The sequence below is a fragment of the Synchiropus splendidus genome, chromosome 13 (assembly GCF_027744825.2).
Source record: "Synchiropus splendidus isolate RoL2022-P1 chromosome 13, RoL_Sspl_1.0, whole genome shotgun sequence".
Classification (NCBI taxonomy): Eukaryota; Metazoa; Chordata; class Actinopteri; order Syngnathiformes; family Callionymidae; genus Synchiropus; species Synchiropus splendidus.
Genome location: NC_071346.1, coordinates 11,037,607 through 11,065,275, shown reverse-complemented (window position 1 = coordinate 11,065,275; position 27,669 = coordinate 11,037,607). Strand labels below are relative to the sequence as shown.

Below are 27,669 nucleotides of genomic sequence, written 5' to 3'. Positions count from 1 at the left end.
GAATGGCAAAGTTAAAAAGGCCATCAGATGACTCAAGCAACATGTCAGGCCCACATGATAAATGCAAGTTGCTTTGGATAACCGCTAAATGAGTGATGTTTGATCTTAATTTCCTTTTCTAACTTGAAGTCTTGTACCTTGACTATTGGAATTTACCTTCATTGACCCTGTCTGTGTGTTGCAATCTGCTTGGTAATTGGAAATATCTCGCTTGGTTTTTGTACATATCAATTCTGAGGGACTAGTTTTTCACTTTGTCCGACCAGAGCAGTTATAGAAGATTTTTTTTTATACAAAAATACATTATTGTATGCATTTCATGTTAGTAGGGTAGGTTTGATATTGAATTTTTTATTTATTTTAATTTATTTATTTTCCTGTACTACTATGGTACGTAAACACAAAACACTGGCGGGTCTCAGTGACGTCACGTCAACTGACCAATGAGGAGTGGGGACTCCGGAGAGGCGACAGCAGCGGCTTTAGCAGCGACTTTTTACAGCGAAGTGTTATTGTTTACAGTCACTAGCCTCGACCACAGAAACCCGTCCGTTACATTCACAGCGACAATGCGTTCATAAAACAAGTCACTTGCATTCGCTCCACAGTGCACCTCTTTGAAACATGGTGAGTTTTGACACCCCCCTTCCGTGTCGTTAATATCGACGACTGTAATGCTACTCTGCTAACTCGCATCAAACTCTACTGATAGTTTAACAAATGGCTCCTATTCACCTTTCCCAGCACAGACCTGAAGGATTACGTGACTTAAAGGGGCTTTGCTTGTGTGCTGTGCCCGTCTGTAGCGGATATAATTAGTCTCCAGCAAGAGCTGAGATCCTGTGTCACTGTGACTTTTCGTGCGTTCAATATTTACATGACAGTGTTTTGCACCGCTTGGAGCGGAAAAGGGAGTGAAACCAAAAGTGAATGGCATTGTTTCCGCATACTACGCAACTTTTTAAAGGCCATAAAACGTGTCTATTGTTTTTAATACTACACCGCCTGTTTAAAGTGCCCATTTGTATTTTCATATGCTGCAAACTACTGCTACCTTTCATTGTTATTATTGTTATTATGATTATTATTATTATTATAAAACACACTCGTGTTTACTATTAGTGTGACGCATATGAAGATTGACTTCATTATTATTATTTATATTAAGGCCTGTGTCATGGATTATCAATTTAAATGTCGCCCCTTATTTACTTTACAATCTGGAAACTTGCTGCATATGAACTGAAATAAACAATGAAAATTGTCACTGTTACTTTACAAATCTGGTTAACACTGACTGTAGCCTGTTGTAATATCTAGCTGTGCATGTTTTTCTAGTCTTCAACAGTTTTACCATAGAATATTGCACTGAAGTGATCCCATTTATCAAGGCTGTGCTGTTGGATTACAACCAAAACAGAAGACTATATTTAGTGTTCCATAATACACTGTTTACCTGTCTCTGTTGTAGGAGTCAGATGGCCCTGAAGCTCTGAGCAACCTCTGCTTGACTCAGGTGTGCCACAGTCTCAATGTTCTTTGCAGTACGCGAGCAGATGGATCCCTGGCTTTTATCCGGGCTCCGCTGTTTCCCCAAGAGATGGCAGACCGACTTCTGCACATGATGGCAGCTAAAGGTCAGTTATTTTTTCCAAACTACAGTCGTTTTTCCTGAGAAGCAGCAAACGCCATTACAGTCTCCTGAACTTTGACCACTCTTTCCCCAAAGATAAATACCCTGTCAGGGATAATTCTTATCCCCTGGTGATTTAAGTCTGTTTTGGGCTTTACCAGTGGAAAAAAAAAATCTGTTCCACAAAAGCAAGGCCTTTTCCAACAACCCTTGCTTCTCTTTACCAGGCTTGCTGAATGACAGCACTGTTGGGATTTTCCAAAACTACAAAGAGCTTCGCCTGCGCCACGTCTCCCTCCGTTCCTGTCCAGTGTCAATAGCAGCATTTCAGCTGGCCATTTGCCCCCACAGGCTTCTGGAACTGGATGCCTCCTGTGTCTCTGGAGAGCTTACCGTGGCGAATATCGTCTCAAGTTTGGCCGCTAATGCGCCCTGCAGATCCAGCTTGCAAAAGTTGACCATCAATGGATTACCGCTGGATTGGGATTCTCTGGAACGCCAGGTTGGATTCAGCTCCCTGCAGGGCCTCCGAGTTCTTAACCTTGCGAGTACAGGCCTCACAAATGCCCCTCTGGAGGATATCTGTATGCTTTCTCAGCTGGAAAGCTTGGACATCTCCTCCAGTGTGGTCTCGGATCTCACCCCTCTCCTCCAGTGCAAAAGCACCTTGAGGTCTTTGGTGGCTCACAGCCTTCGTCATCTCGATATGTCACCTTCAAATCTCCTTTCAGTCTTCGGCCAACTTCAGGCTCTCAGACATTTGGATTTTTCAGTCGATCACTTCACCCCAAGTGACAGAGGTGATGGAGATAAGTTGGTTTGTCTTCTGTTAGAGGGTGGCTCTCAGTTCCTGCCCTCTCTTGTGTCCCTCGATGTATCTGGCCGGAAGTCAATCACAGAAGCAGCAGTTAAAGCCTTTGTGATGTCAAGAAGTGGCGAGGTTTTCTTGGGCCTGCTTGCGACAGGGCTCAGCTCCTGTAATATACTCTCGACGCTCAAAAACCTCAAGGTACGGCTGAAATATAAAGGCTACATTAGTTTATAGATTTCAAGCTAATGTTTGACTTCCTTCCTTGCACTTCCAGGTCGCGGGAGAAGCCAATGAAAAGCAAATTTGTGAAGCCCTGAGAAGATACAAAGAGAGAGAGTGCTTCATCCGAGAGGCTCTCGTCCATCTCTACAATATGACGGTCGACACCGATGAGCCTCAGCCTGAACTGCTGAAGGTGCGAGACCTCCTCCTCCCCTCAAAAACACTCTTGCTTCATGCCTGTTTTTATTCTGTGTAGCTGGTTCTGAAAGCTATGGAGAGTCACCCCACCTCTCTTCACGTCCACCTGGTGGCCGCTGCATGTGTTTTCAACCTGACCACTCAGAACCTCGCAGCTGTGATGCCCGTCAGCCTGATCAGCTCGGCCGTCGCTCAGCTGCTGCACAGCATGAAGATATTTCCCGACCATCAGCAGGTAAAGAGCTCTGTTGTGATGTAAACGCTTGCATTGCAGGAATGAAGAGGAAGACGCTTTGTGATGATATTACTACTAATACTTTTTTTAACTGGCGAAAATGTTTCACAGATTTTCATGATCTACATCTTTTGGTCATTGAAGGTTCGGCATTAAAAAAATGAGAAAAACAGTGCTTATTCAATTTTTGTTTAAAAAACGAATGCAGTTTTTCCCTTTCAATGCAATAGGATTAATCGTGCATTTATTAGTTAGTTGATGAAGACAAAAAAAAAAGTGACATAATTCAACAAAAAAAATGCTTGTTTTCCTATTTTCTCAGACCTTGTGAACATTTTTGAACATACGATCAGATGGTCGCTGTGTAAAACTAAAGAGCTGACGCATGAAGATGATGGAGCAGTATGTTGTTTTCCCGATTTTGTCCCGTAAAGTCATTTTCAAAGTTCTTCTGACACTTCCTGCTGAAAATCCTGCTCTGTATGTGCAGATGTGTCTGTGGATGTTGAGCCCTTCCTTGCCATGTCAGGTTCAAAAGTCTTACAAACGTCACTCAAAAACAAGATGGTAATTCTGCAGTTGTTGCTTTTATTTTGACAATAATCACATCGGGAATTACTTCTTTCTGTTTGTATTCTTGGTAATTCAATTTTAGATCCACAATGAATCAGCCTTTTCATTCTTGACTTGTTTTTTATTGGGGTTTTTTTCTAATCTCTGCTCCTGGGTTGAAATTCCACAAAAACACGCTGATCTGACTGTTAATGCAATTGCTTCTACAAGAAAAAGGGAAAGCATGAACACAATTTTAAACAGCATCCCTGCATTTAATTGTAGTTAAAATTCAAGCAATATAACAATCTTAGAAAACAGATTGAGCTTGCTTGCATTTCGAATTTTGTCCCCCGAAAGCCACGCCTCCAGTTTGATCACCATCTTATCACGTTCCTCCGGTGACTTTTTTCAGTGAAGAAAATACTAGTGTAAAAAGTGCTTGACGAAAAAGAACTCCTAAACCACTTTAACTGAAGTGTCTCTGACATTCTTGTTTGAAGAGACTTTGTACTCTCAATAATCAAAATGAATGTACAATAATACCAAAACTTATATTACTTCCATGTTTTTCAGCAATTCTGATTTATCTATGGAAAGAAAGCAGACTTGAGGATAAATGAAATCTGTAGAAATGAAGGGGTCACTTGTCTGATCTACCCATAATGTGATAAGAAGTAATTGCATTATTATGAACATTCGCAGAGCGGTTAAGTGTTGTGACTGAGTCTTTGTCATTGTTTCTATAGGTGCAGAAGAACTGCATGCTGGCTCTCTGCAGTGACTACATCCTGCAGGAAGTCCATTTCGACAGGTTAGTTTGCTTTTATCCCTCTATAATACGGTATTTTAGTGTTGCTGCCAGTTCCGACAAATTGACTGTGGAATTTCCACCGCAGATATAAATCGCTTTTCCAGAGTAGCTGGAAACACTTTCTTAATGCTCCTTAAATCGGTGTAATATTGTGTTACCCGTATCGTCTCTGTGATCAGGTACTTGGCATCCACGCTGGTCATTAACTGGCTGAGCAGCCACGAGGAGCAGACCCTGCAGAGGATGGCGGTGGCGGTCATCTCCGTCCTGGTGGCCAAGGTCTCTGCTGCCTCTTTAGTGTGTGCTATAAAGAGAATATGTTGTTCAAGTTCTCATCAGTGTCATCGCATTGTTCTTCCTCCAGCTATCTCCGGCCGAGATCGAACAGCTCAGCAAGGATGCCTCAATTATGAAGGTGTGTTGACACATTCACAGGATAAAGTCTCAGACTTGGTGAAGATGCCAGGCTTAACGCTGATATGCACAAGTGTATTTCTAGTTCTTCCTTCACCTTCCCGCTCCACTGGCACCAGCACAATGTCCTTCTCACTTTACTGTTACTCCATTATTGAATCGCGGCTCACTATTTCTGTCTCTGGTGGACTGAGTTGTGCTCTTTGGACCCGTCAGCCTTTTGTTTATTGGTGACTCTGCTGTGTCCCTGTACGGCCGACATAGGTTTAGCTGACCTTTGACCCTTTCCGGGGTGGGTTTTCTGTGGACGTGCCAGTTTGCCCCAACTGTCACGAGACTAGTTCCTATGCTGCTTTTCGTCTTCAACATTTTAAAAACATTTTCACAGTAATATTTCACATTGCGTTCTTATAAATGGCATTTTTAGGTTTTTGGTTTTATATAATTCAATATATACCATAATTTCCAGACTATAACCCGCTGCTTTTTCCTCGCTGTCAGAGCCCTGCGTCTTATACAACAGCACAGCCAATATATGGGTTTTTACAGGCCGCGTGTGGTGTCAGAACTTTGAGCACGCGGACGAAAACAGCGCATTGTGAGGGCTTTAATGTGAGTAAAAGACGTGAGACGCTGTCTCGAGAAAAAGTGCGTTCGGCTCAAAAGTTTGACGTGAACACAAGAGAGTCGGATTTTGGCCGCTGACTTGATCTCGGCCAGAGAGCTGCACCTTGTCTATTGTGAGAGCAGTGTGGATAAATTAAGACGCTCCATATTACGATGCTTGTCTCCGCTATTTCCTCACTCTCAATGCTGAAGCCCGTTTTCAAAACTAGTTTTGAAAAGAATTTTTAAGCCAATGCACCACTGACCTTTCTACGGCGCAGACAGCATCACTGAACCTGCGGCTTAAAGACTGCTGCTAAAGACTATTTTCCTTCTTAAATTTAGTGGGTGTGGCTAATAATCCAGTGCATAGTCCAGAAATTACGGTATATAGAGTCATGCAAATAGATTCATTAAGAATTGCATTAATAACTGACTATTAAGAAATACTAGTGGATCAATGAAAGCCTGCAGTTTGCCATAGTAAAACTGAGATTTACTATCTTTGCCTCCAACAGCAGCTTTTAGCGATAGTTCAGCAGAAGGCCATGGTGGGCGTGTTGGACTCCACTCTAAAGTTTGCCCTGAGCGCCTTGTGGAACCTTACAGACGAGACTCCCACTGCTGCTCGTAACTTCATCGAGTGCAACGGTCTGGAGCTGTACGAGGAAGTTCTGGAGGTAGGGACATGGTTGAGGAATATCACAGCACGCTATGATATAACTCCCCCGACAGTGACAAAACACTTGACTGTTGCAGTCATATCACAACGAGGCTTCGGTCCAGCAGAAGATTCTCGGACTGCTGGTGAGCGGATTTTGGAAATATAGTTGTATAAAATAGTTGTTACGTTTGGGGAAAAAATTTTGACATTGAAATCTTGACGTTTCCGCTTCAGAACAACCTTGCCGAGGTGGAGGAGCTGCAGTCAGTGTTGATGGAGGAGGACTTGATCGAGCACATCCTCGGGCTCCTGCAGAACCCTGACGTGGAGTTGGGGGTCCGCTACTTTGCCGGGGGGATTCTTGCACACCTGGCCTCCCGACCTGAGTCGTGGTCCCTGGACGAAGAGCTGCATAGCACCACCCTCCGACAGCTGGTGAGAGAGAGAATTGCAATGAAATCCAGTTTTGCTTCTGTCACATAAGAAGGAAGGGAGTGCAATGAAAACATTAACATGGTGCCTAAAAATGTTCAGCATGCTTCAATCAAGACCTGGACACACCTGGACAGAGAGATGGTCTCGTACAGGTGAGGCAGGTTTGTTACGCAATGGCCCATTGCACCTTCTTGATTCTGTCTTTCTGTTTCAGATCGTTCCGCCCGTTTCGCCCTTTGCTTCAGACTTGTCAACCCTGTGGGGTTCAGATGTGGGCAGTTTGGGCAATTCAGCTGGTGTGCACCCAAGACAGTAAGGAACACACAATTTGGGTGGTGCTTCCTCAAGATTTGTGGGGAGGAACAGTAAAGACGAAGCATATAAATGGTGAAAGAGTACAGGAATGACACAGCATTGAATAAGTGCTGAAGCAGAAGGGCTCAGAAGAAGTCACCAGGGGTTGTCTGATTGGCTTCTCATGTTCTTGTTGTGTTTAAAAACAGGATCCATTTTCTCCAGATTGAAGCATGCAAGATTTATTTAGTTCACGTTGCTGTCAGCTTATGTAACGATACATACTACAGTCATGTATTATTGAGTTGGCCTTTTCCGTGTTCTCATCACATCCCCTTCTCGCTCCTCAGCCTCACATTACAGCAGGATTCTCCTGCAGGAAGGAGTGGAGGAGCTTCTTCAGTCTCTGACCTCTCATCCCGACACACACACAGACGTGAAGGAAGCATCTGAGAACATCCTGCGCATGCTGGAAGACTCTGACCACTGTCAGTCCCGCAGCTCCTGACATGGCTGTCCAGACGCGGGAGACAGAATTTCAGGAGACAGTGGGTGACAAGTCCAAACGTAAATAGCGTTACGCTGAGTAGACCGGAAGACAACACAGGAAAACAGGAGAAGGTGTGGAGGAGCCTGCACTTATAACTTGTGACAATCCTGTTCGCAGAATTGTGCTCAGGAGTGACCTTGTGTCTGTTGAAATCATGGAGGAGGAAACTTTGCAGAGGCGAATGTGCAGGTACATTTTGTAGTAGAGGCCTGAAATCACTGCAACACTGCATCGCAATACTTATTATGATTTAACATCCTGTGAATAATATGACCGAATGAAATGCATTAAAACATTCAATAGCTTTTATCTTTGGTGCTCATGTCAGACAGATTATCACCTTTATTGACTGTTTTTTTTATTTAATAAAAAGATATATTTCAGTTATATCAGATGTACAAAGTATCTTCACGTTTTACATGACTTTACTTGTGATTAGTGGATGGTAATATTTCCCAATATTCAGTATTAAAATGTGTTTATGAGCGTCAAGTATGCCCCGCAGCTCATCAAAAATGGGCTGCCTTGAGATTCTTGGTAAATACCATCCGCAAAAAAGAACTTGAAACGTTGAGGCGCTTGCAAAAATCCCCCAGCTGTCACTAGGGGGTGCCTTATTACTGCTGCTCTCCAGATCCTGGAAACCAGTTAAAAAAAAAAAAAAAAAAGAGTCAGTGGGTTTTGCTTTAAGGCCCAAGTGGAAAGAGGTCACCCTAAATCCTGCTTGTTCTTCCGCCTGTCTGGACCGAAGGCCTCATTATGAAGGAGCGCGTCTCTCCTCATCCTCCATCGTTCTCTCGCTCCCTCTGGGCTTCTGGGGCTGAATTCATTAAATTTATGTAACACAGCTGGAAGAGAGACGTGCTAATAGGCGTCTCCAGTCTATTCCTAGTCGCTCTATTAATAATTCCTTTTGAACAGCGGATCAGTACACATGGGTTTCAGCCAGAAGTTCAACTTTTGAAAGACCTATAGAAGTTTTGTTTTCTTTCATGAGCGTTAGCTCTCTGATGGCTGAAACTGCCTCTTTATCTGTCTAAAAGCTTGTTTTCACTGCTTAAGCTCAACACTATAAAAAGGAAAAGAGGCTTTAAAAAAACATTTTTCTGCATTTATCAGTACCAGCCAAAATCTGCTGAGTAAGAGTAATGAAGTTAATGGTGAATATAGTGTAGCACTTCCCCAGAAGAGATGGAGATGTATCACAATCTCCTCAGTTATGCACCTTGACTATCCTACTTCTGACACCATCAGCCAGTCATACCTTGACCATGACTGGAGAAAAGTGACGGGTAGATGAGGTTTCATGAAACAGTGCCATGATTCTCAGAGGCCACCAGATGGCACTGTCTGCTGTAAAACGTTTGGACTTGAGCAACTAATTCACGGCATTTTTAAAGCAAGTGTACCATCTAGTGGCCTCTGAGAATTAGGACACTGTTTCATCGACCCCGCAATACTGTTTCATGATGCCTCATCTAACCATCACTACCGGTGACCATGTGTGGTTATAAGGTGGGAGTCGATCCGCTGGAGCAAAGTTGCAGTGTCATTGCTGAGCTCGGCAAAAGGGCTCAGGTTTGCAGGGGGAGTATCCACTTTCAAATGAAACAAAAGAGGGTTGAGAGGAGAAAAGATGCCACCAACTGTGAAGTATTGTCATCCATTACTTGTGTTAATGAGGTCGCCCTACATTAGTAATGCAGCGGCTCCTGTACAGATCAAATTCATTTCCAATAAGTCCGCCCTGATTTTCAAACTTTCAAGTCGACGGCCGCTCTGCTTTTATAAAGTGAGCAAATTGGATTGTAAATACAGAGTTGATCCCTGACGCTGTTGAGGCTCACCCCGCCTGCTTCTCTGTTCCATTAGCCGCCTGCCAGTCATCCTGTCTCGCCGTCCACGTCAACGCCGCTCCTCAGCAGCGACTCCTCCATTATTAAGCTCATCTTTTAATCTTAGCTCCTCAGTGTCACTTAATCCTGCAGAAGTGAATGAGTTTAACAGCAGTTCAACAAACTTGGAAGTCGCAAAGCACGCGACGTCATTCAAGCTAGCCCAGCAAAACCAGCACTTCATAACATGCCAAGTGACTGGTACTTTGGGTGTAGCGGATCTTCGTCCATAATCCAAAGTCTTTCAATATTTTGCAAGAACTGCTGAAAAAATGTATTTTAAAAAGTACAAGTAATTATTTATTTTTTTGCTTATTCTTTTCTGATCATTGTTTGACAAAGGAAGAGAAGATTTGTTGTGTTTCTGTCCTTTAAACTTAAATTTTCCATCCGTCTGCACAGTCTTGTGTAGTCACCTTCACCAAGGGTTTTTGGTTATGACACCACACTGCAATAATGTGGTGCCCTGAAAAATGTCTCCTGTGCAACAAAGTTTATAAAAGATGAATCTGTTTTTGCATTGACTTCTCTATTTAATTCATCAAATAAAAAATATTAAATTATTGAATCAACATTGACTGCTCGAGTTCCAGCCCCGATATATTTCTTTATATTAACAGTATTTTACAAAACACACAAGCACACAAATGTCATCATGGAAAATAAGAAAACTGTAAAAAGACCTAGGACATGACAACAATAAAATGTGTATTGTGTCTTTAAAGGTGAAGCAATGCCCTCATCATATTGTAATTATACTGTAATTACAAATCAAACGCTCTCGGTTGGTAAGAACAGAACGAAAAGACAGAAATAGATCAGAGAGGCTGATAAATATCTGAGTCACGTCTTTAGAAATGACTCACTGTGAGCGCTTTTCTAATGGCAAATAACTGCATATTTACATGTGTGTTGGTTTGTGTGTGATGTGATTTGACTGGAGCCGAGCAGCGCTGAAGGATTTACAATGCACAGAACTGGCCGCAGCTGACTTGTCTTTGTTTGGATGGAGCGCTGACCAGATCCTGGGTCTCTGCTGGAAATATGAATGTAGTCCGTGTTTCATTATCTCGCAGTGGCAGGCCGCTCTGTTGGATTAACTTCGACCGCACGGGGGATACAAGTCTACATCAGAGCGACAATTGTGTGTTGTTAAAGCCACGAACACAGCAGCGCGCGGCAGAAATCAAACGTTATTCTCTATTTCTGGCTGGTTTAAGCAGCAAAATATGCAGCCCAAATAAGGATGCCCGCTCAACATCTGCAGGCTTTTAGATAAACAGCATCTTACGTGGACACTCATTCATTTTCATACAATGTTTTTTCATGGTGACGGATAAATCCACCTCTTGAAGCTCATGACGCCACTTTCTTTCTTGCAGAAGTTTCCTTTTGTTTAAAAAATGCAAAGAAATGTAAAGGAAAAAAAGGGTTCGGATTGAAGTTAGGATTTCCACTTCTGCTTTTACTGCTCCTGCGACAACCATTGCTAACACTATAATGTGTTTATAGCACCTGATTGTATGCCTCTTATCGTAATTCTACTTCCTGCAATAGTTCTGTAGTCCGTCCTCCTTGGAGCATTTCAGTGGAGCTGTTCACTTTTTTTCCTGCCTTTACAAACCTTTATTTATTCCAAATCGCTGACCTCCTAGATGTGTTTTGCTCCTGGTGTGACCAGCCAGAGGGTTTGTGACAGTAAGACGACACGCAGTACCCTTCGCTATCCCCACTACGTTTAAAGGGAATTCATAGAGCATGAAGGGAGGTGGACAAACACTCAAAAGCAAACTTCTCCGGGCGGAACAACACAAAAGGACGCAACATTTCCTCTAAATCTGACCTTTTAGTGCTGTGGAAGGATACAGGCTTCTGGCTGTGACTGTGTAGACTAAACTAGTGAACTGGGAACATCCCCTTTTCATAGAGGAGCATCACATCTGACGCGCAATATTTGTACGTCGGCTGACAGGTAATAAACATTTCCATGGAATATGATATCACAGGAGAGCGTGAGAGTGGTGCAACTGGAGAAACTCTCTTTAAGTGTGTTTTAAAAATAGACCATGCCCATGTCTCTCTATGTGCTTCAGTGGCGGAGGGGGGGGGGGTATTATTGGAAGTGACAAATCATTAAAGCAGAAAAGCAGGGTGCACAGCTGGACCTTGTTTTTGACATTAATTTAATGTGCGAATTAACAAACAAATCTGTGTGTTTTAAGTAGATGAATTTCATCCATGAGTCTTTGTGACTAGACCAGAGGTGGATGATTCCATTTCCTCTGCGGCCATCGAGCCAGAAGCCAGACGAAAAAGACTTTTTTTTTATTTGTTATTAAAACACTGTACATCATACACGTTATGTGCTTCAAAAAAGATTCTCAATATTATTCAGAATTATTGAAAGTGCTGAATATTTTGGTGAGAAATGTGCATAAGACGTGTAAATACAAAGCACTTTTTTCTACTATATTGTCAATATGTTTTCATGGTATTACCTCCTCCTTAAAAATGTGGGGTTTGTTTTTTCCTTTTTACATTTTAATAGCTGTGGAGAATGAAAACTGGCCAGTTTTAATTGTGCAGTAACTCTAGTAGTAATGAATGATGAAAAAGTACATCTAATTTTCTAGTTTTGCCGCAAAATTATGAGGCCGACGTGAAACATGGGCAAAGGGCCACAGATGGCCCCCATTTTTCCCTTATCTTGGAATGTTTTTTCTGTGAAAAAAACACTTTTAGAACTAAGTATAAATAAAAATCCAATGAGAGCATTAAGAACTGTATATTAAGTATGTTTAAATGTAGTCCGGTTTTCAAATCCCAGTTACTGGCCATAAAGGCTCTGCCAAAATGCATTATACATAAGTCCCATAATGCACTGCAATACCCGAAGCCCTTTTGGATTCATAGTAAAACATGATTTGTTTCAGAAAATTCATCAAGCATTCATCTTGTCCCGACAAATTCAAATGAAATTTAAGGAAAATCACGAGTCATTGTTGTTCAAGGTGAAGCTAATAAATGTCATGTGACCTGACTTGGCTACAGATGCTGGAAGAACACAACAACATCACTACAAATACAAGTGTTTGTGCTTCCTATTGAACGCTTGACTCATCATGTCATGAATGAATAATCTAGTAGCCATACAAGCTTTAGGATAAAAGTCTTTCAAAATAATAAATTATTATGAAAAATAAACTCATAGGATTAATCCAGAGTTTCCTTGCTCCAAGTCTGTTCTTATTTTTGATGCTTTATTAATGAAGTATTACTATGTGAATGTGTAACTTTCTTGTGCTATAGTTTGCTGACTCATGCTGACATCACATGACATCACACCAGGCCTCCATACATCACATTTGTGGGCGTTTTCCCTCACGTTCACGACCGTCATGGACGATGAGATTTTGATAAGAGATAGTCATCACCTCTCGGAAATAGCAAGCCCCTCAGATATGGCCTCAAAAGTCCTTCACCACACGTTTCTAAATCTGGCCCTGCTCTAGGTTTTGTTTTTCCCTCCTGTCTGCATGTTGGAGTGGACGAGTCAGGAGGCGATTACGCTCGGTTAGAGCCGCTCTTCTTCCTGTCACATCTGTGGGTGTTCTACAGTGGCCAGTTTGCCAGGAGCTCTGCACGTCCACACCGCGGTGTGAAACCCTGCGTTAAAGCAACAGTGGCCGCCACTCCGGGCTGCCGCTGAAGCTCGCTGCTTTTCTTTTGTCTGGACAGTTTTCTGGCTCCCGTCTCAGCTGCTGTCATTGATGTGAGCTAATCTGCCCGAGCACGTCTCTCGGCCGGCACATGCTGACCACTGCATGAGCCTGGACGGAAACAAACAAACTGTCCCTCTCGCCCGAGTCCCAGACACAAACGGACGTCCATGCTGCGGATGCACTGTATTTACAGTTATTTTGGCACACATACTTGTATACAACTACAAGGCTGTGTACACAACTGGTCTATTCAGGGACACTCGACGCTCTGCATTTTAGCCGCGCAGCACGGAAACTGCCAGGATAAAAAGGTCAACCGGGACATTTTGTGCGGCATGAAAGAGTCATGCAGGGGTCAGGACGTGGGAAACAACCCTCCTGGTTACAGAGTTCTATAGCGGCATGGCGTCGGCCATCATTCTGATTTGGATTGAACAGATTTAGAGTTGGTTTGAAGGAGTTGCTCATCTCACGTGCCGTCTTGCTTCAGATCTCAGCTTGATGCGGACAGACTGCTGGACAAGCGGTAATCCATGATGTATTTCATGTACAGTGGTACCTCGGTTTTCGAACGGCCCGGAATTCGAACAAATCGGAGTTCGAACGAAAATTTTGAGATTTTTTTGCTTCGGATTTCAAACAAAAATCCAGAACTTGAAAATCCACAGAGCTAGCCAGACAAGCTAGCTAGCTCTGTGGCCTCTCTTCAGGTGTCTTGCGTTTCCAGACAAGTCGATTTTTGGTCGAAGAAACAGTCAAACAATCCGAAACGGTACATAAGATAGCGCCGTTCTTTCTGAATTTAGTTATTATCGTGTTATTATCACATTCAAACATTGTGTTGAGTCTGTCTGAGGTGACATTTCATACGTGGAAAAATCACACACACACATGCTCAGTGGCATGTGTGTAAATAAAGAAACACGTGTTCCAGGTCATTCAATCTCCTGAGCATGAACTAGAGCAGCAGGCTATCCGTTTCCTGACCACGCGCCCATCCCTGACCTGAATGTTCGAGCATTAGCTGACGGACTTTAATGTAATGATAGATATCTCATAACTTCTGCATGACTTAAATGCAGACATGACCAGCTCATGTCATGACCACAGGAGTCAGTGGAAATAGGTCAACAGCTTCTATGCTCAAGTTACATGGAGCATGTTGTTATATGGAGCGTGAAGTTTGAGGTGGATGCATATATAGTAACATGGAGATGTGATGGAGTGGTGCGATGCAGCGTCAAACTTGAGGCTTGGGGGCCAATTTTGGACCGCAATTTTATTTTGCTTGGTCAAAACCTCAACCTCAACTGTTTTAAGATATATTGGGCAGCATTTTAAACTGTCACTCCCCGGAAAAGAAAGTGAGAGCTTGACACGAAGAACACTTTAGGAAAATATTTACTGAGTTAAACAAATGCAGTGAGTGTCAAAACCATTTCTTCCATAAATTATTATACAATCAGACATTTGACACGCAGATACTTTCACAGAAACATAATCAAAAACTCAAGTTGATGCCCCCATATTGGTTGTCGTGTTATAATTACAAATATAAATACGTTTTTTTTTTCATTCACGGAAAAGTGACGTTTTAAAACGGAGCCTCTTTGATTTGAAAGAAAAAGAAAGGAAGCGTGTCAAACTCATACTCATTCCAGTACATGCAGGAACAAACAAGGTGCTGCTGTGTAAGCTAAAAATAATAATGCAGAGATTCAGGCTGTCTTGTCTGCATGTGACCCGCTGAGCTGCTTTCACCGCTGTGCAGGACTGTCGGTGTCCTGGACTGATGCTGAATGAGTGCCCAAAAACCAGAAATCTCAATATATTCCTAAATTATGGCTTTTTTTTATATCAATGGTTTAAGGGACGTTACTAAGTGTCATAACATTTCAGAAATGAGATTCGACGTGACGTGCAAGTTAAGTTGCTAACTGTTGCAAAGATGGCCTTTTGAAGAATTTGACATCTTAAACTGCTTCCAAATATGAAAATTATTATTATAAAAAATCTATTTCAATATGACATCTCTATTCCACTGTGTCCAGTGTTTCAGATGATACGGTGTATTTGGTTGTTTTGATTTGTCTCCTTTATTTTCATTATTTTCTTTAATTCGTCTTATACTTGACTTTTTTTTTGGTGATATTCAATATTGGGTCACACTTCAGATTTGGGTACATATATTATCACTATCACTGAGGTAATTACTATCTTATTAACTGTTACTATACAGTAATTATGGTGTCGTTTACAGTGAACTTTCAGTGTCCCTTCCAGAGCAAGATGCAAATCAGTATCTTATTATCATTAATTACAGGATAATATGTTGCTCATATACCTATGAAGAACTGGTTTATTTGTGGTGTCTAAAGTGTAACCCAGTATTGTTATTGCTCAACAGTGTCTAACTTCTTTTTATGTCTCTGCATAGTGTGAACTGGGACTTCAGGATGCGTTCAGCTCGGCCCGCTTTCCTCGACCGTAACCAATAAATAAAACCTAAGATAAAGCTGAGTTTCACAGTGTCCATGTCCCATAAACAGGGGACGTCCACTTGGCATGCATCCTGGCAGTACTGAAAGTGGACAGGAGGCACTCTAGGAATCCACATTGTGCAGGTTCAGGATCGGCGGTTACACAGTGTCAGTGCTTTTTAACTTCCCGTTGCCGTGTTCGCTCCTGCTCCGCGAGGAACGTCCCGACTCGCACGTCTCGTCCTCCTCGTCCTGCTCCTGATGCTCGTCTTTTTTCTTGATGTAGCGCTCGTAGAGCACCATGACCACGCCCATCATCCAGGCCGACACCGTGCCGGCGGCGAAGATGACGAAGCCGATGATGACGAAGAAGAGGTAGTCCCAGGAGCCCAGGCTCTGGTGGCACAACGTCCGCAGTTCAAATCCCACTTCGCCCAGCCGCCGGCTCTGCATTTCATCCGGTGAGCTGCACACCGTCTGGCCCTCATCTGTCACACACACACATCAAATAATGATGAGAGTGAAATAGCAGCTCTCTGTTCACAATGTGTTTGTTACAGCGGAAAGAGGAAGCTGCAGGCAGAATAGTTTCAACTACCTCCGCATGAACACTTGAACAGACATAGACCTTTACAGTAGTGTGTTGTGTGTGTCTCACTGCCCTCTAATAAACCCCTATTGATACACAGACGTTGGTTTGATATTAGTAGATGTTGTTACTGAGAAATGAAACAGCAATCGTGATGTTCATAGTGTAGCCATTAGCGCTTGAGTGACACCTCTTGTGCTTCATATATCCACTGTAAAATCTGTCTTTAACAGTTTGATTTTTGAGCTGTCATGTTGTTCTTAGCAACAATTGAGCAGTAGAGAAACTTCATTTCATTTACAATTCCCATAACGCACTGCAACAGCTGATGCTCTTTTTGTTTTCACAATAACACTTAATCAGTGTCAGAAAACTCTCAGTCATTATTGTGAAGTCTGTTTTGACTCGGGGTCATGCGACCCGACTTGGATGAGAGAAGGTTTTGCTGGCTGGAAGAGCACTAATACCTCAGAATGAAAGTGCTTCCTATTGACCTCTTGGGAGTCTTCCTGCCTCTCCGCCGCTGAGTAACTACTATGTGCACAGTGAAGACAGTCACCAGTTCGTGTTGAAATGCCGCCAAGTGCAACGAAACAAAGGATTTAATCCAGTTAAATCCAGAGTGGAGATGAGCCTCTCCCAAGATTCCAACTGATTTCGGGATTATTCGCTCGACAGTATGGCTCAGCGACTGCCATGTTGTCAGTTTTAACATGGACTGACAGAACCGCGTGCATACGCAGAGCGACGGGACTCAATAGTGGCTGCCAGGATTTGTGGATTTGGGAAGAGTCTGAGTCGTAGCCGCAGCCTGCTGATGAGAAACCCTATTATCTTCGGTTCCAGGCCGACACAAAGGCACGAGTCGTGCTCTAATCCTGGAGGGGGGGGGAAGCGTTTGAATTATTCATCTACTGATGTTTTTTTTCCTTTTCTCCGGTTATTTAATACTGCGCACGTGTGGAGCTTTTGCAGTCGCTTTAATTTAAAGAGAAGAGCATTAACTCCCGCTACCTCAGACAGTTTAGAGAGAGACGTAGAATAAAAGCTTTTTGATCCTTGTTATTATTCACGTGTCAGAAATCTTAAAGTATGAGGCCCAGGGTTTTAGTACTGTGTAGTTTAGAACCAGAGACCAGTGTTTACAGAGGACTCGGGCGCTTTGGGAAATGGAGTAATATTATTCTGACCACTAGGGGGAGCGCAGGAGCAAGTGCCTCATGAAGATCAGCAGCTCCGCTCCGACTCCGCTCCTCACTCTACTGCGAAATAGTAGTGATGGGTAGATGAGGTTCCATGAAACAGTGTCCTGATTCTCAGAGGCCACCAGATGGCACTGTCTGCTGTAAAACGTTTGGACTTGAACAACTAAACCAAACTAAACGAAAGCAAGAGTGCCACCTAGTTTCATCAACCCTGCGATACTGTTTCATGGTACCTCATCGACCCATCACCACTTAATAGGCCTGCACAATGAATCGCATTTTCATCTGGATTCTTGCATTTTTACGACCAATTTCGGAGACAGAAGAGGTTTGACATTAAACAAAAAAACACCTGACTGAGACCTGTCAATCATTGACGTGCGACCCGCCCCCTGGAGGACGTAAGATGTAAATCATTGCGACAGTACCAAACCAGCCTGTACTTCTGTTGCTACACAATGTACCATGGCACGTGAGGCCACAGAGGAGTCAAATGGCTCTTCGGAGTTTATTTAACTCCATTTAGGAGTGGAGCGAGAAAGCCTCATGTGAAAACGCGATCAGACTTAGCGACCACAACTTGAAATGTAAATTCTCCCGATATGAAATTGCCCATTAGTCTGTGACTTCCCCCTCTGAGGCGAACACATCGGCGAAGACGTGAGTCTCCTCTAAGCCGAAAGATGGAGAACGTGAAGCTGATCCTCTCACATAATATGCAGTCACTTAAACGCGCGCAGACACATATCCAATCATGACGCGGCCGGCGCTCAGACAAGCACGCTCCGTGCAATAAGACTTCCCATCTTTCATCACCGTCCTGGCAGCTAATGTGTGCGCGCACGTGGCGGTGACAGTTCGCCAGGAAAGCCCTTCTAGCCTGGCCTCCTCCCCCACCTACCCCTCAGCGACTGGCATCAAAAGAAAGGGCTTTCCTCTCTCCTACCCCCATCCTCGCCGCTCTATTTGCAGATGAACCCCTTATATAACACGTGGGAGAGCTGATCTAACCGGGGAGGCCAGACAGAGGATGAGAATCTGTTGGTTCCCTTCACAAGCTTAGAGCGACGAAAACATCCGACGACTCCTCTGCTGCACAAAATGTGCGAAGTCTCAAGAGCACAGACGAGCACACAGAGGCTTGTAACCCAAATAGGCCGTGTCAAGGCAGACTTTACATCAAGCATCCCCCATTGCTACACTGACGGCTAAATATGGAGCAAAAATCATCAGTCATCATTCATTGCTATTACTTCTGCGATTCAGCTGAAAAAGACCATATTGACTGAATTCGTTTCCACATCAATTTGAAGATGCGTTTTGGGCGTCTTTCCCAGGTTCAAGTGTGGTGGATCCTGGCGGCAGTGTTATTGCAGTGCTTGCTGAGGATTCCTCTCTTCACAGTCCTAATAATACAGTGGTTGAGTGTGTGTTACACACCCAACCTCTTGGGTCTTTAAGTTAATAAAGATGTCAACATGGTGGATTGGAGAGTCGGAATAGTGGGCCTGTATCGACAGTGGAAGCCAAAGACGAGATGGACGCCACCGTCTCGGGGTCCATCGGTCCCTACAGAGGTGCTATTTGCAAAAGCAAACCGCTAGGATTAGCTTTTCTTCCTCTTCACTGCCTCGTCTTGTTGATGGATTTTACTCTCAGTTACTGATGGGTAAATGAGGTATCATGAAACAGTACTGCAGGGTTGATGAAACAGTGTCCTAATTTTCAGAGGCCACTAGGTAGCACTCTTGGTTTAGAAATGATGTTTCATTGCAATAGTTGTTCAAGTCCAAAATTTTACAGCAGACAGTGCCATCTGGTGGCCTCTGAGAAGCAGGCCACTGTTTCATGAAACCTCACCATCACTATTCTCTGTGTATCTCCCTGTAAAATCTGGGCTCCGGACAGTGTGGTACAATTTGACTCCTGCGTTCACATCTTTTGGGACAAATGTCACCTGAAATGTGTCACCTGAAACGAGTCGCCTGAAGCGAGTTGTCTGAAATTAGTTGCCTGGAACAAGTCAACTGAAATGAATCGCTTGAAGCGAGTCATCAGAAACAAGTCGCCTGAAATAAGATGCTTGAAAAGAGTGGTCTGAAACAAGTTGTCTAAAACGACTTGCTTGAAACGAATCACCTGAAACAAGTCGCCTAAAATGAGTCATCAGAAACAGGCCACTTGAAACGAGTCACCTGAATCGAGGCATCAGAAACTTTGTCCCAAACGTGTTGCATCCCCTGCGCCCATCCTGGCGCATGACAGTTTGTCATGCATAGTCAAGTCTCGACATCGACTTCACATGTAAATCATTCACTTTAGTTTCGTAATTGTTTTTGGCGTGAACTTCTGGGCCCAGCTAAAATGTTATGTGGCCATTTAGCATTTGAGCTGGTTAGCTTGAATCAGATTCTTGACTTTACTCTATTCAAGCTTTGACTCGAACGCAGTGATTTTTATTCCAGAGAAAGACAAATGTAGACCTCCTGCCACCAGATGGCAGTGCTATGCTCTGTAACTTTTTCCTGCTAAGGGAAAATGCAACAGAAAGTGAATGAATGGATATTAACAGCTATAAAGTGTTCCATACATCTGATTTTTGCTTCACTTTCAACAGTGGTCCACACATGAAATGATCGAATTGAAGACTATATTTATGCGCGCCTGCCAGCAGCTGTCAGGGGAAGAGCCTCCACTCCAAATTGAGTTAGACCAAAGGCAGTGAGCATCATGGAAATAGGACAGCAGAGTGGACTGGTCCTGAGCTGAGCGGAGCGACATTGTCTATGAGAGCGTGGGAGAGGGAGTGAGGGAAGCCTATTGAGGAGGAGGTGGGCGAGCTGGAGCTGCTGGAACTATGACTGGCTGCTTGCTCATTTAGTTGATCTATTAATAGACGCTGACCTTCTGCGAAGCGACATATCCACACCAAGTCCTAATGAGCAGCGGAAAAAGAATTCATATTTTATGACAAATATTTCTCTGCTAGTTTTCAAAGAGGTTCGCCTCACAGCAAAGGATGTTGGTCATTGCTGGTCAATTATTCATCAGTTCACGCTCGTTCCTGGCTAGCCGGGGTCAACACTGGAGCTTGGACTGTGCACCACTGAGAAGCAGTCAGATGGAGTTTTTTACAGTTTATTCTGAATAAATTGTGTGGCTGCTATGGTTACATTTTTTTGGTTTGTATTCCCCACGGATTCTTTTTTTTCTTTGCTCAAATGTCTCTTTGCTCTGTCTCTTAAATCTCAGTGGAGGGTTTCAGGTGAAGTTTGTGTGCAGAATTATGATGAGGTTTGGCTGGTCGATTTATCAACACAAGCTATATTTCTGTAATAAAATAAATCATCTGAGTAAAAATTGGATCAAAAATACCTTTTTTAATTTTTATTTTTATTTTTAAAATTTACCACCATTATTACCAAGCACACAACACCCCAAATATATTTTTAGGATATTTTAGGATATTAATATTATCATTAATTTATTTATTTTAATGTATTTGTATTATTTTATTTTTAAGTGACTTACATCGGCCATTCAGCGAATCCGCTTTTTGCTGTGTGAGTAAAGGTCCATCAATGATGAATATTTTCTCCAAAATTTGGGAGCCAAAATAACCTCAAGTTACATGTCCTTTTTGAAAATGATATCTTCATTTAATAGTCTGATGGAGTTTTTATTCCTCACATAAGCCTTCGGCCACTTCCTCCAGCATCAGTTCCAATCGATGGCCTCTCATATTTAATAATTACACACCGCTCCGCACTGCTGCCCTCCATGATGTCATAGCTCATAAATAGCTCGAGGTTTCCAGTAGCAAGATGCTTCTGCAGCACAAACAGAAAAGTAGAAACGGGAGAAGAGTCAAGTATGAAAGGGTGAGCAGAGATCAGTGCTGTGAATTCTTTTTATGGATTCTCACGAGCCTGTCAGTGCTGATATCAGCAGCCATGAAGCTATCATGATATGTTATTACTGTGCTATTACACCGCCGGGCATAGTTTGTTTTTCAGAAGTTATTCTTGTCATGGGAATTTATTTATATCACTTTATAAGACCCGGACAGGCGAGACGCTCTTAAGCAGTGGTACAGTTGAACTGGGAGGGGAGTGAGTAGATTTTTTTGCAGTTTTTACGTGCATCGCTTTTTTGTTTTTGTCATTCACTTCCTGTTGCCGACCTCCGTTTATACTACGGTCATGAGGTACTTCTCAGAGCGCTTGGTTTGGAGGTGAACTGAGAGGGTGGTGACCTCCCCAGATCCTCACCCGGGACACCCTGAGCGGGTTCCTATCACCCTAATAAGCCCCGCCATCGCGACGTATTCACTGGGAATTCGTTTTCCACTCGTTTATGTGCGCGCGCGCTCTTGGAAACCTGAGGTGACGCTGCAGCAGACCAGTGATATTTGAATTAACTGATGACTTCACGAGCTCTTCTGGCTGTAATTCGCGGGTCATATGTTACGCAACCGCAGCCTCGTGCGCGATCGGACGTTTATTTATTAAATTGGTGAATATTTCCACGCGTCAAGGGTCATGTCATTCCCGGTCATAAACGGTGTGATGCAGTTAGTGCGGATGAACCTTGGAACTTGTAGCCCTCCAGGTGGACCCACAGGCACAGGTCCTCGTTGTCGCACTCGCAGCTCCACGGGTTCCCGCTCAGCCCCAGCGAGCGCAGGGCGGGCAACCCGATCAGAGTGCTGACGTTCAGAACCGTCAGGTTGTTCCGACTGACGTCCAGCACCTGCAGAGCCGCGTTTTCCGCAAACGCGTCCGGGTGGATCTCGGTGAGCCCCGGGTTGTCCGTCATCCTCAGCATCACCAAGCTCGCCAGCGGCCCAAACGTCCGGTCCGCGATCCGGGTCAGGGTGTTAAAAGAAAGGTCCAAGTAGGCCAGCTTCCGTAGGTTCCCAAAAGTGGACTCGGATACCTCGGTGAGGGAGTTGTTGCTGCAGTCCAGGTACACCAGGTCGGACAGGTAGTTGAGCGCCAGCGGCGGCAGCTCCACGATCCGGTTGTTGGAGAGGATGAGCTGCCGGGTCGCCAGCGGCAGGTTGACCGGGAAGGTGGTCAAGTGTTGTCCCGCGCATTGAACCACCAGCTGGTCATCGCACACGCACCTGTCCGGACAGCCCGTGGACAGCACCGGGGATGCCGCCGCCCCGGAGGCGAGGATCAGCGCAAGGATGAGCCGCAATGTTTGCGCGCTTGGCTGCGGGGCAAGACGCATGACACCGCCGAGGGCTGCATCCACCCCGCGTGGACCGAGTCAGACGCACTCACATTCTTCATTGATACATCCTCAGCTCATCCTAAAACGATAAGATCCACAGATCAGTCTGGCGCGCGGTGGGGTCCTCCTGTGCGCAACGTCTACTCCATCCTCATCTGCGGGACCTGGATCCAGCGCTCATCGACCCGGAGCCTTCATGGTCGTCTGTCATTTCAGCACCGCTCTGGTCAGGACCTCCACATGCTCCGCTGTCACCGACCGCGGCCAGTTGTTCCAGCGCGTCCTTTAGCTCTCCGAAACTAAACACCAGAGAGGGGAGGGGGCGCTGTGAGGAGGGGGAGGTGGGGGGAGTGATCTCATGCTTTAAAGAGAGCTGGACAGGGGACGGTCTGGACAGGGTCGTTCAGGAATTTAAAGGTGCAATAGGTCAAATCTAAAGGTGCTTAAAGTTCATCTCTTTAATAGTGTTTCTTTTTACGTCGAGTCGAGGGGGCAGCAGGCAATTTAAAGAGGCCCAGACGCCCCTCTCCCCAGGAAGCTCCTCCCTTCCCAGGTCAACCAAGATGAGAGAAGAGGCTCCCTAGTTTCTGCATCAGTGATGTCAAGGTGACCATAAACTTACCAGTCACATTCTTTAAATATTAAAATCTGATCGTTTTTAAGGTTGAGCATAAAGAGGGGAGCCACACAAATTAAAGTAAAAACAATGGATATTGTGTTAGAAATGATTTAGTTAAGACTCCATCTGTTGCCTCATTTTTTCCCTTTAAATATGAATCCTAGTTGTGCTAATCTGCCTTAGCATTATGACCACCAGCTATAGGTAGCCATGACTGACTGATGAAATTAAATTAACAAACAAAGATAGAACTGCAGTTTCCATGATATTTTAACTGTTTAAAAGATTTTTTGATAATTTATGGGTCATTAAAACTTTTTTAACTATAAAAAATATTTTCTACTCCCTTATTTTCGAACTATTCATCTGAGAAATTATTTTTTTCCTTTTATTTTATTCTCCATTCTGCTTAGCAAATATTCACTTTTTTTCCTTTTTTTAAACGAACTTACTTTTTTTTTTTCAACATTTGAGCTTCATGGCTCAGAATTTTTGTTAATAGATATTATTTTCTTCTTTTTTTCCTTTTTATTCATTTATTTATTATAATCATATTTACATAGAGCTTTACATGAAAAAATGATGTAAATCAAATCATAAATACATTTCACATTCACATTTATATCTATGTGTTTATTTAACTACTTACTTCTTCTACTAACTGAGATGCTCGTCTCATACAAAGGAGTTGACAGATGCAGTACTTATTTAGTTATATTAAGAAGCTTATAATACTTCTGGTGGTCCAAACCCTTTAATCGCCTTTTAATGGCTCCCGGAAATATTTTTAAAACTTTCAAAACTGCTCCTACTTCTTGACCCCTGCGATGAAATATATATTAAAGAAGAAGAGTCGCGGATTCCTCTCCATGACTGAAGTGGAAAGGCAGCAAATATCCCTTGGAGATAAATCATGTTTGTGGCCACTTTGCTGTGAGATGATGTTCCTCTTCCGTGAACCACCCGTGGGGCAAATCAAATGAGATCACACCAGAGTATTCATAATCGCAGCACATTTGCACGGATGCGATCCCAAATATTTCTCTCCATCACGGTATCACAGGCCTCTCGTGGAAGGGCTGCCATTGGTGCCGGCTGATGTGATGAGATGGGACAGGGTGGTCTCAGGCAGCAGTTGTTTTCCTCCCCTGTTTCCACTCGTCAGTCTCAGTGAGATCTATTCTTGGTTCTCTGTGTAGGTGTTGAAGTGCTGAATCAGAGTCCGCATGATGGAGGTGGAGGAGGAGGACAGATGTGCTGCTGTCTGACAGACCTCAAGCCAAGTCAACTGCTCACCCACCTGTCACTCACCCGCTCACTCCCAAGTTGAAGACAAGTCCTCTCTCTGGTGGTCTCCTGTTAAAGGAGCGGCTGAGCCACACAGTCGCTCTCTGGCAGGGAAATCCAATAGAATCAGGTGGACATCTAGCGGGCGCATTGGTCACTGCATGCACTCTTGTGTGACTTGTACTTCAACACATTCATTGGATATATACATTGTATTTTCTCTTTGTAAATCAATAAATATCTCATCTAGTTAAGTTGCTTGTTATATTCAGAGCATGAAAACATATTAGTGGGGAACATTACAACAAAAAGATGTTATTTTTGTTGGACAAATAAATTCTAATTAAAATGTCAAACTAAAATACTGTAATTCATGCATGGGCTGATAGAGAGCTGTCATAAATACATGTTAAGGACTGCACACTTTTCCCAGGTCTGTTTTAAGGTACATGGTATTGCAAACACAAAATAAAATATATATATATATATATATATATATATATATATATATATATATATATGTATATATATATATATATATATATATACATATATATATATATATATATATATATATATATATATATATATATATATATATATATATATATATATATATATATTTTTTTTTTTTTTTTTTTTTTTTTTTAATCAATGAAAAAAATGATAAAAGTTTGATTATGCACTGCAACAGTTCAACAACGAGGACATCTTTTCATTTCTGTTTGGTTACAACCACCATATAGTTGCAACCAAAGATGGGATGATTTTCACAAACTGGTTTAGCTGATCGTCATGTCACGTGACAGAAACGCACGATACTCTCTATGGAAATGTGAGGAGGATGCGTGTACAAAGTTAAAACTGTACACCCGAGATCGGCTCATTGCACATATTGTAATGCTTGACGAACATATGTGAGCAAATGGATTCGCTTCACACACTCGCTGTTGCTACTTTAACAACATTTGATGACTTTATAAAGCCCAACCTAATTCTCAGTTAATCTTAAAGTCTGTACAGCCCACGCAACTGTGATTCCAAAGATTAAAATAGTGCCCAGCCCTGCAGTTGAATAACGACCTTTTGACCTCATAATGACTCGCATAATAAAAGAGATTTATTACAGTAGAGAATATTTGACTCAGACTGGATAATAGAAAAAGGGCGGAGAGACATGACTAATGTACAGTGTTTGTGATGAAAAAAAAGGGTCAACAAAAGACTTTGGTTACACACTTAAAGCACCACAAGTCTGCTTTGCATCTTTTGTTTTGGAGGTCTGAAACAGATTTGGATATTTCTTTTTTTTTTGCATAGGCCTCGAAGCAAACACACCCAGTTTCCACCTGAAAGCACCGATGTCCACATATTCTGCAATAAAACTTATTAAATGAAACACCTAACGTCGCCCATTTTCTTAATAATATCATAATGACAAATAAGTATTTTTTACGTGTAGAATTCTAACGTAAAATTCAACTCGACCTGAAGTCGGGGAAGTGACGTAACGACGTAAAGAAGAGCGCTTCACGCAGCGCGCAGGGGGCGTGGCTATGACGTAACGACGCAAGTGTTTATACTGTACGTTCCAGCAGGAAGTGTCACTCCTCAGCGGAGCGTTTTCAACTGCGCAACACGAACATCTAAAGGTAAACGCATGTCCTTGTGATATTCTGTGTTTATTAAACGTGTGTGCTCCTGTAATGAACGAGAACTTCGGCTCGGAGTCGCGTTTGAATTGTCTTTATTCAAGGTTGCACAGAACATGAAACTCTGTCGGAGTCAGTTTGAAATATGAAATGATTTCCAAACTTTTCTATTGTCTAGCGCCTGCGGTTACATTTTACATTATTTTACTTTGACTCCTCCAAGTGTTTACGCCAAGTGAAACGTATTTTATATGCAGTGGCAGGTGTAACAACTGGAGTTCCTTTGTGAGCTGATATCATTTTGCAGATTTGACCTTTGCCCTTCAGTTTTGAGTTGCAGTACTCGATCAGATAAAGCAACACTGTGTGTAACTCTATCTTTGAACAGTTCCGCCACCATGGTTGTCCTCTCCAAGGAGTACGGGTATGTGGTTCTAACCGGTGTGGCCAGTGTTTTCATGGTCTCACATTTGGGGATCAAGGTCGGCATGGCCCGAAAGAAGTACAATGTTAAGGTAGGTTAAGGTTCACCTTAGTAGCGTTCCCTCTTTCTAACAAAGTTTTTTTTTTTTCCCTCTGGCTCCAGTACCCTCAGATGTACAGTGACGATCCGGAGACGGGGCACATTTTCAACTGCATCCAGCGTGCGCACCAGAACACGTGAGTACGAGACCAGCTGTCACACCTTCAGCGTTCAGACAAAAAGGAAAGTGGGTGAGAGTGAATGTGCTGTTTATCTGACCAGGCTGGAGATCTACCCCACCTTCCTCTTCTGCCTGGCCTTCAGTGGCTTGCACTGCCCTGTAAGTTCAACACGAAGCTGGTGCTTTGTTATCAAAGCTCTGACTGTATGAATTGTTTGTCTGCGTGTCACAGCGACTTGCAACTGGACTTGGCACTGTATGGATCATTAGCAGGGAGGTCTACGCTCATGGATACTCCACTGGGGGTACGGAGACACCCAAATACTCTGCTTGACTTTGCATAGATCAGTAGTGATGACAGCTTATGCTTTCCCACCAGATCCCAAGAAAAGAATGCGAGGAGCGTTTGGGAACTTTGCGTTGCTGGGAATGTTGCTGGCCACCATCAGATACGGCTGCAACCTGCTGGGGTGGACCCATCCGTGGGCGGGACACTTCGGGCCCAGGGCTTGCTCTCAGTGAGGCAGTTTTTTTATAACCTCCCAACATGTTTTTCTAAGCCTTTGTAAAGTCACCTGACCAGATGTGTAACACTGGGCATGCCTTATAATGAACGGTAAATAAACCATATCACCTGGTGTTGATGCCTTTGTCTCTTGAAATCTACCATGACTCAGCACTTTTCATGAGCGGAGTAACGAAAACGTCGTTGGACCAGTTGCTCTTAGTTTGCAATTACCTCTTAGTTACAGAGCGTAATGCTGCGATTCATCCTGAACTGTGATTCACTGAAGGTAAAGCCCAACTGCAGTGTACGCTGAGGGTGTGTCCTGCGGAAGGTTGAGCAACTGGTCAGAGTCCGCCGTGCCTGTCTAGACAAGTTAAACCTAACCTTCATCATGACTTG

The 27,669-nt window shown here is 43.3% G+C and overlaps 3 protein-coding genes across 8 annotated transcripts; 2 read left to right on the top strand and 1 right to left on the bottom strand.

Moving 5' to 3' along the window:
• The first annotated feature begins 460 nt into the window (after positions 1-460).
• On the top strand, positions 461-26,005 carry LOC128769628 (protein zyg-11 homolog). 6 transcript variants are annotated; one of them, XR_008416418.1, is made up of 18 exons: positions 461-627; positions 1,472-1,637; positions 1,861-2,642; positions 2,719-2,859; positions 2,923-3,099; positions 4,401-4,465; positions 4,645-4,744; positions 4,830-4,880; positions 6,004-6,165; positions 6,245-6,292; positions 6,384-6,584; positions 6,684-6,736; positions 6,799-6,896; positions 7,229-7,445; positions 7,546-7,617; positions 15,812-15,986; positions 24,379-24,596; positions 25,929-26,005. XR_008416418.1 is itself a non-coding variant. In XM_053883515.1 (14 exons), exons 2-14 carry the CDS (start codon positions 1,601-1,603, stop codon positions 7,384-7,386), a joined length of 2,073 nt encoding a protein of 690 aa, XP_053739490.1. In that variant the 5' UTR covers positions 461-627; positions 1,546-1,600; the 3' UTR covers positions 7,387-10,124. The 6 variants fall into 6 exon arrangements, 2 of the variants coding, with proteins under 2 accessions (XP_053739490.1, XP_053739489.1); XR_008416415.1 differs by having other exon boundaries at positions 7,229-7,617; XR_008416417.1 differs by lacking the exons at positions 15,812-15,986; positions 24,379-24,596; positions 25,929-26,005 and having other exon boundaries at positions 7,546-10,124.
• Positions 14,333-22,825, bottom strand: LOC128769629 (leucine-rich repeat-containing protein 52-like). Its single transcript, XM_053883516.1, has 2 exons — positions 21,909-22,825; positions 14,333-16,013 (listed from the first exon to the last, which is right to left on the bottom strand). The coding sequence occupies exons 1-2, from the start codon at positions 22,555-22,557 to the stop codon at positions 15,685-15,687; spliced, it is 978 nt and encodes a 325-aa protein (XP_053739491.1). The 5' UTR covers positions 22,558-22,825; the 3' UTR covers positions 14,333-15,684.
• Positions 26,006-26,025: 20 nt separating the features above from the next.
• Positions 26,026-27,400, top strand: mgst3a (microsomal glutathione S-transferase 3a). The gene is made up of 6 exons (XM_053883517.1): positions 26,026-26,118; positions 26,507-26,633; positions 26,705-26,778; positions 26,864-26,921; positions 26,995-27,067; positions 27,142-27,400. Exons 2-6 carry the CDS (start codon positions 26,517-26,519, stop codon positions 27,282-27,284), a joined length of 465 nt encoding a protein of 154 aa, XP_053739492.1. The 5' UTR covers positions 26,026-26,118; positions 26,507-26,516; the 3' UTR covers positions 27,285-27,400.
• The last annotated feature ends 269 nt before the right edge of the window (positions 27,401-27,669 follow it).